Source organism: Cebus imitator, unplaced genomic scaffold (assembly GCF_001604975.1).
Source record: "Cebus imitator isolate Cc_AM_T3 unplaced genomic scaffold, Cebus_imitator-1.0 Scaffold340, whole genome shotgun sequence".
Taxonomy (NCBI): domain Eukaryota; kingdom Metazoa; phylum Chordata; class Mammalia; order Primates; family Cebidae; genus Cebus; species Cebus imitator.
In genome coordinates this window covers 225644-239480 of record NW_016107655.1, presented here as the reverse complement: position 1 = coordinate 239480, position 13837 = coordinate 225644, and the positions used below count along the sequence as shown (strand labels likewise).

Below are 13837 nucleotides of genomic sequence, written 5' to 3'. Positions count from 1 at the left end.
CAATTCTCAAAAATCATTTGAAATAGAAAAAAGAACAAATTTTTAAGCTATAAATAGCCCTAGGGTGAGATTCAAGGTTCTTACATGATCCACAGCCTCAAAAATATATCCTGTTATTTACAGCAGTTCCCTTGAGTAATTGAATATGTAACCATCTCACAGCTCAAAAGAAAAAGAAAACAGGAATTCAATTTCAAAACAAAATGCACACCCTGACTCATTCAGGGAAGCATCCAAGGGTTTTGATGCAGGGCACTGACTCTCTGCCTGTTTTTCCCTTTCATCATCTGCTCTCCTTCAAAAATGGTATCAACTGCACTGGTATGAATCCACATTTCTTCCCTTTTGTTCCCTGGCTCCATTCCAGAATTTCACTTGTCACACTGATGGGTGAGATGCCTTTCATACTGGCACAAGACACTGAGCGGATGCCTCCCCTTATGTTATCAAACAGAGACCCGGCGAGTGAATCTACCCAGAGCTGATGCTCCTTTGCAACTTGGGAACACCAGTGTCACAGTGGCTCCTTGGCTTGTCTTTAGATAAATTTGACCATGGCTGTAGAACCCAGCAGCTCAGAATCCATTAAAAGGAGAGTTGGGAGGAGGTAAGTGATACAGACAAGGGGATTTTGGTGTTACAATTGTTGAGGGGACTGTGCCTGGTGGGCAACTTGCTGTGGGGGCAGTGATTGAAAACATGGATTATTAGCTGGTTACACATCTTCATTTGTGCAGATGAACTGTTGATTTCCTGTAAGAGATGGGAGTAAATTCTGCTTTATGTGCCCTGTAAAAAGCCTCTTTGAATTTACCTTCAGTGTCATGCCTTGAGAAAAAATTCCAAGTTTCTGGCATAAAGCTGCATGTGTTTTCTGCACACTGGCATGCAGGCAACTGTTTGTTTCTAATTAGGGAGCTGAAGCCTGCTGGCAAAGGAAACCCTATTTGTCACAAGTTGTGGAATTGTGTTTAGTTTGTGTATCTGTGGTTTTAATGTGTAGGGCCAAAGATAACCATGTTGTTTTTCTTTTCCCCTATGAGCTTTGACTCTGTAACCTCTCTGTGGTCCATGTGTTCAGCCATTCTTAGCTGCCCCTTTAGAGATTGCCTCAGTGAAAAACCTCTAGACTCCCATGAACTAATTGTATTCCCTGGTCTGGTCATTTCAACCACCCAAACAAATAGTAAAACTTTCTTGGGCAGGTTGTTGTAAAAATTAAATGAGATGGTAAGTAGAGTACCTAACAGATTGCCTGGAAATAGTACATGCGCAGCACGTCTTAATTCCTTTTCTCTTAATTATAATACAAGAAGTTTATGCTGAATGGTCTCTAAGATATTTACATTATTTTTAATTTTATAAACGTTTGTTCGCTACCTACTAAATGGCAGACACCTTCCTAGGCATTGGGGCTATAATCATGAACAAGACAACAAAACAGACATATTACTCACCTTCATGGAAATTAAATTTTAGAGGATACAACTAACATGCAAGGAAAGGCATAATGACATTTCCTTCTTTTCCCTTCATCTGAGTTCAATCCAACTCAAACTTTGAGCTTATCTCTGAGGCTACCTCTTAACAAAACCAGGAAGCAATATTTTTGGACTTAACATTTTCACATTTAGTAATCATAATGCTGGTTTTACCTGCTTAGCATCTATCTCCCCTTTCCTGGTAGGAGGACCCTGAATATCCCTTGGAGAATTGTCTCTGTGTCACACTCTTAATGGGTGTAGATCAGGTGGGGCTCCATCCTGGCTCCAGGAGTGCTGTAGAAGACATCACATACTCCCAGACATTGCGGAAGGCCTGGCCCATTAGTGTAGTTCCATATCCAAAGGTTACAATGATTGACTTATACATAACCAAGTGACCCAAGTTTTTGTAATCAAAGCAAATCCAAGGATTTAAGTAGTTTCAGTGTATAGAGAAGCTCTCTGAGGTCCTTTCCAGGGTCCATGTTTAGTATTATCCTATTTCAGAAAGGCTTTAGAGGTGACTGAAGGAAGAAAAATATTATTTGTATTCTTTCTGAAGGTTGTCTCTCTGCTTATCAAAGATCTTTCTGACTACTTCTATAGAACAAGTAAGAGGGAGTCCTGCTCCTTACCCTATTGTTTCTCCTTTTCTGGACTTTGAAATTGAGAATTCTATGGTTAGTGAAATGATTTTGGCTGATATTCCCTCCAACCTGAAGACAGGCTTTGTTAGCACCTTAATAGGGTGAGAAGGAAGATCTTCCATCTCCTCTCCATGTTAGATGTAATGCACTCTATGCCATCCCAATGTCAGAAAGAGACTGTCATTCACTTTACTTCATTAATTCCAAAGTCCAATTTGTGAGTCTGACAATATCAATGTGCAGAGAGTATTTAGTTTTCTTGTTTGTCTATGGTAGCAGACATAATCAGAAACAATGCCCTATATTTGAATAAGCTCATTTGTCTGCATTTGAATAAGTTTGAAACAGGAAGGCCATGCTTTCTCTCTAAAGTGCTTTATAACATGTGGAAGTGGTTACTCCTTACATAAGATAGCATATCGGTATCTATCTTTAAGCATGGGTACGCCCTAAGTATTTCTTTATCTTATTTGTGAGGTGGATGTATTCAGAACCCGTTATGAGTCGAAGAAAATACTCTTTGTCCATCAATTTACTCATGCATTTAGTTGCTAAAAATAATTACCAGGCTTCTACCATACGCCTGAAGCTTTTGTAGACATGGCTGATACAGAGGTGAGCAACACCTCCACCATTTCTGGTGAGAGTTAAGCACCCATCCAAGAAGTTTTCTTTAATGTGTGCAAAAAAAGTGTAACTCCCATTCCCCTTGCACCCCTGCCGCGATACTACAGCTCCACCCTGGAGGAGAGAGGGAGACCAAACACTTGGAGATCTAAATCAAGTGTCCCCAGGAGCCCAGTGGAGCGACGAAGCGGAGCAGAAAGCCCGGACTGTGAGCGCGGCAGGACCACGGAGAGCGCCGCCGCCAAGGCCTGGGCGGGGCCCGGGGCTCGGGTTCCCGGGGCAATGCTCGTCTCCGCCAGCAACCCCCAGGGGGCGCTCGCGCGGAGGTTTCCGAACTAGTCTCTTGCCGGGTTGCTGGGTGCATGGGTTTCGTCAGAAGGTGGAAATCTCTGTGAGAAGCTGCCGTCTCCCCGCCACCCGCTCATCCCCTTCTCTTCCTGCCGTCCTCCTCCCCTCCCTCGCTCCTCTCTACCCCTCCCTCTTTCCTCAGTACCCTCCTCTTTACTCTCTGAGTTAACTCAGAGCCGACCTGCCATCTCCAGCGTTTTCACCCTCTTCCCCCACCGCCATCACCGAGAATGGAGTCAGGGTTTCCGGAGAGACCAAACTCTGCCCTCAGCACCTTTCCCAGCCGCTGTTGCTAAACTGGCCTCGGAGGACGCGAGGGGAAGGAGGTGCGACGCCCCTCACACCACCACGTAACTACAGCACAGCCGCCCCCACTCCAAAGCCGGATTTTGCGTCCTGGGGGCGGGACAGACCTCGTCCCGGGCTGAATTCTCTCTGCACTCCTCCAGGTTGGCACACCCAGGTAAGTCAATGCCAACTCTTCATTCCCTTGTTCCCGGGGCGCTGTGATTGCAAAGTCTGTTGGGGCTGCTGCGTAGCACGACCAACTTTTGAGATGCACCGATTCTCGCTCACATTTGCTCGCGTATCGTTGCTGTTGTTGTTTTAAAAAAGCAGCTGCAAGCGTCGTCTTTCATCTGAAGGAACTTTCCTCCCCCACCTCTCGCCTGCTGACGTCCACCCAACTCGCCCTGGGTGGGGTGGGGGGAATGGAGTTGGGGAGGAAGACCGGGCAGGGGAGGGGACGTCCCGAAGGCGGAAGAAGGGGTACAGTTTTCAAAACGGGGAGGGGGAGGGGGAGGGAACCCGGGCTGAAGTTGCAGCTTCCTCTCTGACAGTGAGAAAGCTGTGGGACATTGTAGTCCCGTCCGGTGACTTGACCTGGCTGCGGTTGGATTCAGCCTCTCAACCTCCTCCCCCACACTTCTGACAATGAGCTTCTGATAATATTTAGTTGCCTCAGGGGCTCTCAGCGTTAAAAACTAATCGATAGGCTTGCAAGTGCCTTGATTCAAGCCAGTCCTTCAGCGCTGCTTCCTCTGTGGAATAAAGTAGCCGGAGGGAAAAGGGGGCGGGGGACGGGATATGAGGGACCTCTGAAGCCAAGCCACAGCTGAGTAAGGAGATCACGACCCCGCGTGGTATCACAGACACACGAGAACTGTTAATGAGTCAATTAGGAGTTGGGCCACGCCAAGTCAAGTGAGTGCTGATTACCATCCGGTGAGGAGCAGGCTCAACCCTGATGAAAAATGCTCCCCGTTCATCTTGGAGTTGGTGGGCTTTAAGGCTCGATTTCCCACTCTATTTTCCAAATCTGACCGCGCCCCCGGGGCGCCTTGGCCGACTGGCTTTCAACCCCAGAACCTGTCAGGCTCCAGGGAAAATCACAGGGGGCAGAGATGATCCAAGGGAGGCAAACTTATGAAGGGCTTGATGTCGGGGGTTGGGAGGTGGAGGGGGGAAAGGTGAGCAGAGTGAGGGGGGAGGGGCTGGGGAAGGGAGAGTTCCCTGAGAAGCTTTGCAAGAAAAACATCTGAGAACCTCTCCCTCTACACACACACACTCACTCTCACACTCACAGGATTTGAGTGAGAGTGAGTGTGAGAGTGAGTGCCTTGTGGGAAAAGATGCCTCAGCACCTTTCGCCCTGGGTTCAAAACTATGCAAAACCAATTCTTCATCCTCTTGCTGCTTTGCCAGGGATTTTGAAAGCATTGTTCTGGTTTTCCTTGGCTCACTTGGTTTTGTTTCCTGAACAGCACTTTTCAACTGTCCAAGGTACTTTAATGTGTTCCCTTTAAATGAAACTAAACCCAGCTCATTCACAGGTGCGCACACACACATACAATTACCTTAACCTCAAAGTGTTCTTTTCTCCCTTCTATTCGCTTAACAATCCCTGTTCTCACAGGCCTTTGTGTTTTGTTTTCTGCGTTGTATTAAAACAAACAAAAAATGAAACACCTGAACACTTTCCCATAACATAGGTGTTTTGAATCCACGCCATTTTTTGTAGTTAGCATACACTGGTTAAACCACATAGTATATATCTTCCAAAAGCCAGAGGCAAGCAAAAACTTAATTTGATGCCCTTCAAGTTTAGGAAGGTCCCATTTCTTTTTATTAACCAAAAGATAAGATGAAGCTCAGCATGGCTATGGCTGTGATTAGATAACTTCTGATATTTTCATTTCCCTTACTGAGCTGCTGCTTCCAAGCTGAGCTCATTTTATTCACCTGCCCATTTTTAAAGAGAGACTGACAAAGTCACTCTATCAGGTCAGGACTCAGAGTAAGTCAAAGGTTCTCACAGGTAGAGAGGTGCATAAAAATAGAGGGAGGGCTAGAAAATACAGTCAAAACACCTGTGTTAGTAGTGCATACTGATAAAGGCCAAAATTTTCTCATTTATCTCACATGGGAAGATTCTTATGGTTTTAGAGGATCAAAATCAAAACACATCAGAATGAGATGATTTTCCATTAACATTGCATGAAAGAATATATTGGTCTATAGCAATAGTAGATGTTTAACCCTGGGCAGTTTTGTATGATTGTGTGAGAAGAGAGTGCCTACAGTTGAACCAAAGCTCTACTTATGTGTTAACGAGTGAACACTCCTAAGACCATCAAACCTATGCCTTTCCAGTGAGTGGTCAGCTTTATTTTTATTCTCCCAGACACAGGTCCAGCATATTTGACTGGGAGAAGGCACAGATGGGGTACAGTGACTTCCCAATGTGAGATAATTGCTTTACAGGAATTTCCAAATATTTCTTTGAAAATAGTTGCTCTGAGTTGTTTCTTAACTGTAAAAAGAAATTAAAAGACTTCCTGTTTATCTCCAGGTTTCCAGTAGCAACATGACATTTTGGTTGAATTACTGGTTTGTCTTAAGGGGATCCTGTTTTTAGAGGTTTTAATTAAAAGGTGTTTGTTCTAAAGTGTATCTTAATTTGCTTGTGGCTTTCTAATTAAAAACACCTCATTTCAGTTAGGAAGTAAAGGTGTTATCTGTTTATAGAGTTTTATGTAATATTCCAAAAAAATAGAAGAAAGCTTTGATTCTTTTTAATCATTAGGTGATTTGAGTCCATTATTATGACTGAAAATCTTGAGGTTATATTCACTATAAGAAACAATCACAGATGAAAAAAATGGGTTAGTGGTGGAATTTTCATTTTCAGGTGCATTTGAATCTTTTGGAATTAATACTGAATGCATTTATAAGGTTTGCACGAAGACTTCTTCTGACTTCACTTTGAAAATTCTTTGAACTTTAACACCCTAGATCATTATGTTACCTTTACCCATATAAAGAAAGGATCTTTTCATTTAGAGATGAATTTATTGACCACGAGCAGCCAGTGTTGTGTGTAATCAATGCCCCACACTTTCAGAGAGGTCTGAATCCAAAACAAAGAATGAGACCAGTACTCTGATGATATCAACTTTACTAATTGGGTAAAAAGTCTCTACACTAGTTGGGAAAAATCACTTCATGAGTCTTTGTATTTTTTAATCAGTGATGTGCAAGATCAAAGTGTATTCCATGCACTTTGAAGAGAGATAGGGCTAAATTTGTTTTCCATATTTGATCTTTCCATTTTTGTCATGTTAATATTTTAAAAGAAAAACAAAAACCCCTGCATGGAGATCCATGCAGTAACCCAAAGTCATATTTCCTTGGCAACAGTAGCCAGTACACTAGATTTACAAAATATCAGGATAGAAAAATTTAAATGCATTCAAAATAAAATGTCACGTAGTTCAAGACCATTCTTTGGTGCATTAAAACTGGTCTTTCAACATATAATATTAGAGTTGCCTTTCTCCTGATTGAATGTAGATGGCAAAAAATACTGATTTTAATTCTTTTTGAGGTGTCCCCAAAAACTTACAATATTTTATTTTGAGGGAAGCATATTATGAAAATAATTTAGGTTGGGGTTACACATCCATTTTTTGGATAAAGTATTTATGTAAAGGTTGATGGTAAATCAAAAAATCAAGCACAATAAATAGGTCAGGTAAGATGCATTATGTTTTCTATGTTATTTGAAATAGACAGGCTATAGTAAGGGCTCAATTAGTTTTAAAGTCAACCAGTGAATATCTTCTAAACTAGTGAGGGCATAATAAAAACATAGTAGTGCCTACATATACTTTCGGGTTTTTTTTTCTGTACTAGAAACTGCAGTTATGTGGGAGCTGCTTGCTGTATGAACTACTAAATATATATTATATATTGTGTATATTTTCTCCTAAACTGGCACATCCTAGAAGTCCTTTATTTCTCTGCTATACAGTATTCTTTGGAAACCCTCTTGAGAACTATCAGCTTTTAGCTCAGTAAATACTGGGGGTTGGAAGGCAAGTCTTGACAATAAGAAAGCGATAAGGATGCTTTCTTTGGGAAAATTTATTCTAGTCCTATGATTTTAGTCATAGGGCTAGAAGGGGAGCCCATTTAAGCTGATCTGTGATGGACTTATCTCTAAACTGTGAACAGCAACTTTATTGCTTTGAATCTATGGCTCTCAAAACTGGAAGAGAGCTTGGGAATCATCTACTGACTCTAGCTATTTAATTTGACAAATGTGGAACTAAAACTCAAATAAGAGACTTCTCAAAATCAGGGGACTCATTCAACAACCCTCTGATTACTCCCCTCACAAGGAAACTCATGTTCCCTGGAGATAATTACAGCGGTGGCGCCAATCTCTGGCACCATGTGCACAGCTGATCTTTATTGAGTATGAGTTAGGATGATTGCGGGGGTGGGGGGGGTGTCTCCCACCACCATTAGCGTGTTAGGAGGAGTAGGCTTGGGACTTATTACATTGCTGTCTCCTGGAGCCAGTGCAATATTTACCAAATAAATGTGATTGAATTTGTACAAAGTCATTATCTGCAGCCATCTCTGTTAATGTGCATGTTCTGTGAAAAATTGCTCATGCATAGACTTAGCTATCTATTTAAAATGTCACAATTGAGTCAATAAAATAAAGAGACTATGAGTGTTTACAGTTCCAGAAACACACAGGGAAATCCTTTATTCTGTTTTAAGGCATTAAAACATTCAGAAAGAGAAAACTTTCTTAAATGTTGCTTTTACATCTTTGGCTCAGAACATAGTATTTCTAACTTTGTTTTTCTTATTACTTAGGAAACTAGATACATTTCTCCTTGGAAACGTCAGGGGGGAAATACAGTATTTCGGGTTAACCCTAGAAACCTCAGGTTTAAGGTATATTGACCAGAAGACCTCTTTCTTATCCAATATATCCCAAACCTCTGCAGGGCAATTCATTACACCCTGAGGTAGAGGAGGAATAAAACCAGGCTAGCAGAGTCCGGGGTAGGGCAAGCCCTAGGAGTTGGTGAGTCTAGAAAGACGGACCAGAGAGAACGAGCATTAGAATGGACAATCGCTAGAGGGCGCCGGAGCACCAGCGGAGTCCACCTCCGAGACCCATAAGCAGGGCTTCTAGGTTGAAGAATGGAGTTTGACCTAACCACAAGATATGCCCCGGGGGTATTGGTTTTTCCAGGTTCATCTTTCACTCCAACCTGGATTGCCTCGCTGCAGAGAGGGGACAAAAGGTTTTTTGCCCTGAGCATCTGGTGATCTCTTCTAGTGCCTGGTTAGGTTGCTCCGTGGCTGGACAGTCTGACTGCTCTCAGAACTCCTGGTGAAAGGCCTCTTTGGGGTCTGATTGCCCTTGGTTTCCTTACATTTGGTCCTGTTGTCAGAACTCTGGATCCAGAAATACCTGGTTTAGATCTGGGCGACAGGTTTCAAGATACAGGCATTTGGGTAAATCACTTAACCTGAGTATTAGGATCTGGAAAATGGAGCTGGTAATTGTTGTAAATGTGAGGTGTTTTCTGGCATTTTAGTGGGTAGACAAATGCTAGTTCCTCTGCCCATTCTCTTGGGAGTTCTCCCCAAACTTCACCCTTTTTTTTTTTAATGTCTTTTACTTAACACAATATCTAAAAAATCAACATGCAATCAATACAGAGATTATTGAGATATTTTACACTCTTTTTTCTAGTACTAAATCTTTGAAATCTAGCATGTAGTTTTATACTTATAGCACATTTTAATTCAGATTTGTCACATTTGAAGTGCTTAATGCTCCTGCGTGGCTAGTGGCCACCTTACTAAAACAGTGCAGATCTATAAGAAGAGAAAATAAAATTACTTTCGCCATTTTTCCTTTTTGTTAAAGGTTAGCAATCATATATACATAGGAGCTTGGCATACAATGGAGCTTAATACAGGTTCACTGTGATCATTATTAGCTATCACCGTTTTATTTTTGAATGGGCCTCTTATCCCATCTCTTACCTCTTCCCCCTCAGCAGAAGGGTCTCATTCATCCATCTGTTGAACAATAATTTGTCACAGCATTTATGTCAAAAGCTGTGTTAGGCACTGGGGACAAACACGAAGACCTGAGGGGCAGGCTGACTGGTGAAAAGAAACATTGAAACAGTGGTGTTAAGTGTGAGGAGAGAGATGAACAAATGGTGCTGGGTAAGAGATAAAGGAGACGTTTGGTTTGTCTCAAAGGACCTGGGCAGTGTTCCTTTACAAGTCCTGTTACACTAAGGTGTTTTTCCTCTCCCTGCATTTCAAGGAATGAGGTGGACAGAAGGTAATTTTGAGGGAGAAGTGGAGGGGTTGGCAGGCACTTTGCTTTATATATATTCTTAACAGTGCTGATAGGATTCTCAAATCTAATTAACCCGTGCCATGCCCTGTATATAGCAGTGTCATCAAGATCATAATAAATGCCTAAATAATTGACTTTATTTATTTAAACAGAAAATAATTTGGAAGGAAATGTGATAGAAATATAACAACCATCACCAGGAAGCTTTACCATTAAGTGATGGTTCTGAAATCATCTAAATAAGAATTCTGTTTTAAAAATATTGAAAGGTGCATTTCATACAAATATCCATAAAAATGAAAAGTAATAAGTACAATAGAATGACCAAAAACATTGCTTTATCATTAAAGACAAAGAAGGCTTTTAATATCTTAGCAGGCACTAGCATTGTGAGATGACTGAGGTGATGTCTTTGTTATCTTTGAAGCAGTTGATTCAACAAGTAACTTAGAGACATAAATTTCAGTGTCAAAATGGAAAAGTCAAGGAGTTTTGCACCTGACATTGTGCAAATGTGAAACCAGGGATGGGTGAGCTCCTTTGATCCTGCATGTTAATGTTGCCTGGCCGGGCAGACTGCAGAGCTCCTCAGGAGCCATGGTCAGACTTCTTCGGCTTGGAGCACTTTATATTCCATGACTTGACTGATTGTGAATCATGTTGGAGAAAAGGCATAATAAGAGGAAGAAAATGGAAATAGCTGATTTTTTTTTGTCAACGAATAACACTCATTATAGCTCCTAACCTGATTTAATTTTAAAAAGATGGGAAAAGAAATGCCTCTTAAGGAATCAGAGAATGTGAGAGCTTGGCAATCCCATAAAATTATGCATATCTCTCCCATTTTCCATTTGAGAAGCCAGAGACTCAGCAAGGTGAAATGACTTGCCCAAGCTTGTTGGTGGCCAAGTTACAGCAGCGAGATAAAGGCTTCCTCACTCCTGGTCCTGTGTTCTTCTTTGGCCCATGCCACTCCGCAGTCCCTTCTCCTCTCTACTTCATGCTTCAGGGCATCAGGGCTCTCTCTGTCTTGCTTACAACTGAACCCCAAACAGTGCTAGGTACCTAGTAGTTGCTAAACAAAACTTTTGGTTGACTGAATGAACTTTTTCTTTTTTTCCTCACTCATATCAGGAAATGTGCCAAAAAATCACTGGGCTGCAATGCAGTTTGATAGAGACAAATATTTGTTAAGTTTTATTATGAAAAGGGCTTAAGCTTTAAAAGTAAATATACTTAGTTTGAACCCTGGCTCTGCCACTTAATAGCTGTTTTGCTTTGGGAAAATTACTAAACTCCTCTGTGCCTTATTTCCTCATTTGTAAAAATGGAGATTAAGCTGTATATATATAGAAAAGAGGCCTTGACTCACCATATGTGTGCACTAATTTTTTCCCTACTTTCCCAACCTTGCTCTCTGTCCTTCCTGAGAAGACTTAAAGTAGGATATAGTACTTTTTTTTAAAAAGCAATGTTAATTTATTTCAGATAATATGCTTATCTTGCAGAAAATAAAATTATTTAATTATATAAATATAAATATATACACAGTCATAGAAGTATATATTCTGTGGGCTAGATATTATTAGTACTGTTTTTTAAATAATTTGATCTATGTCAAAGCACTGGCAATGGCGGAGGAAGAGGAACCAAATTTAGGTTGGGACTGTAAATAGGGATCTCTATCCCAATTCCAAGACCAGGGCACATGTATCAAGTCCATGCTTCATATGATCTTTGTTTCTTAGGCTTGGATTCTCCAAGTTAAAGTTGATTCCCCTTATCATACCCACTTATGGCCTGTCTATGCTTCAACCCCTGTGTCGTGTGCCTTGTAACATGGGTATTCATAGATGTGCCCATGTCTGTAGCAAGTTGCAAATTTTCCAAGTAGCAGCTGTATATCATACTTCTTGATGTGACTCCAGAGAACCTAGAACTTTTTAGTATCCTCCGTCTGTCACTCTGGGTGCATCTCCATTCCCTTAGCAGATAGCCTGCATCCAGGCAAAGCATGCCTTTAACTTACTCAAAATAGATTCTACACCTGCTCTCATTTATTCAAAATATTCTTATTGTATTTCGATTATTGACTCTTTATCATATAATCTAAATTAACATATGAAGTTATGTAGACACGTTACCACTGCACATAATTGTATCTGTAATACAACATACATTGTACTTCGTGAAACATGTATAAGATTTTTTTCAAGGATTATTTTGACTATGTGTGTCTTGTACTTTACGCATTGATTTTAAATCATAGCCCTCACCTCAAATATGCTCCATTATATTTGAAGACTATTCTGTGTGTTGTTTATGGGTAGGTAGGATCGTTTATTGGTGAATGGCATAAATTTTAAGTCAGGAATTCCTAGGTTTGAATTTCAGCTCTGCTTAACCTGTTAAAGCTCAGCTTTCACAGATATAAAATGAGATTGATGATTCTGTTTGTGTAATAAGATGGTTGTGAATCTTGCTGTCACTTGGAAATTGTGCAGATTGCAACTATTATTTGCTGGTGGCATATTTCACAAACTAGAGGCTTATTAGTAGTTAATTACCTTAATGGTAGTGGTTTGCTGTGTTGCAGGGGAATTGTGAAAATTAGGAATGTGTTTATGAAAGTATGATAGATATCAGCAACAAAAATGTATGCTTTTCATAACTACTGAATTATTTACCTTTCTTCTACCTCTTCTCCCCTCCCCTCCTCTCTCCCTGTTCTCACTCACAAAATTTTATGCCCAGCCACAAAAGGTGACTCAAGGATTGTACTGGAGTTTCTCTAAGATAAAACTTCCTCTGTTTCTGATGGTTCCAGCTTTATTTCAAATGCAAGGTATGTTTAGTACTGGTCCCAGGAACACCACCAGAATGCAAAATCAATCATTCCCCCCTCCAAGACCAGCAGCAGAAATTTATTGTATTTGACTTTGTTTCCCCTGCCCTTTTCCCAAAAGGATCTTAGGTTGCCAGCATTAGATAATGTATTGGGCATCTCTTTGTTGCGAAAGTCTAAAATGTTACTGGCATAAAATCCTATCTTCAAGCCATGGCTCTCAAACTTGAGGATGAATCAGAATCTCGGAATCTCCTGGAGGATTTGTTAAAACCCAGAGTGATGGACCCTTCCTGTAGAACTTCTTACTCAGTGGGTCTAGGGTAGGAGAAAAACAATTTGATTTCTAACAATTTCCTAGGTGATATTGATGTTACTAGTGTGGACACCACACTTAGGGAAACAGTGCCTCAAATATTTACTTCATATAGACAAGCCGTGAATTTTCTCTCCTGTGTGGTACAGTTGAGAACAGTATTAGTGGCGAAGAAAGGGATCTGGCATTTACTGAGCACCTATGACATTTGCCAACTGCCAGGTACCTTATGTAGCACTTTATACACATAATTCTATTTAAGCCTCACAACCACCCTGTCAATCAGTTTATGATTATTTATTGAGACCCTATCATGTATCATGTGACGTGCTGTGCTAGGCTTTGGTGCTGTAGGATGGAAAAAACATCCTGACCTTCTGGATATTATGTTTCAGCAAAGAAGACATGCTTGAGCAAATAATTATAGAAGTGATTAGTCTGATATATAAAAAATAGAAGACCAGAGACGCTAAGTAAATTGGCTATGATTACATAGCAAGTGGGAGACAGAAGAGACAAAATAAAATAAAATAAACCTTGACCATTTTGCTCCAAAATGTACAGTCCTTTCACTAAAACAAAGCTGCTCAAACTTGATCCTCAGGGCTGCTTTACACACTCAATAATTATTGAAGACCCCAGGGCAGGGCACGGTAGCTCACACTTGTAATCGCAACATTTTGGGAGGCCGAGGTGGATGGATCACTTGAGGTTAGGAGTTGGAAACCAGCCTGGCCAACATAGTGAAACTCCATCTCTACTAAAAATGCGAAAATTAGCCCGGCGTGGTGGCGTGTGCCTGTAATCCCAGCTACTCAGGTGGCTGAGGCAGGAGAACCTCTTGAAGACAGAAGGCAGAGGTTGCAGTGAGCTGAGATCATG

At 41.1% G+C, this 13837-nt stretch overlaps 1 protein-coding gene across 1 annotated transcript in view; it reads left to right on the top strand.

Annotated features, from left to right (window-relative positions):
• Window positions 1-398: 398 nt before the first annotated feature.
• Window positions 399-13837, top strand: part of LOC108287341 (copine-4-like) — a 126386-nt gene continuing 112947 nt past the window's right edge. The window contains exon 1 of the mRNA XM_037730347.1: window positions 399-607. Within this exon, the coding sequence (XP_037586275.1) occupies window positions 555-607 (53 nt within the window). The 5' untranslated portion in view covers window positions 399-554. The remainder of the gene's footprint in view (window positions 608-13837) is intronic.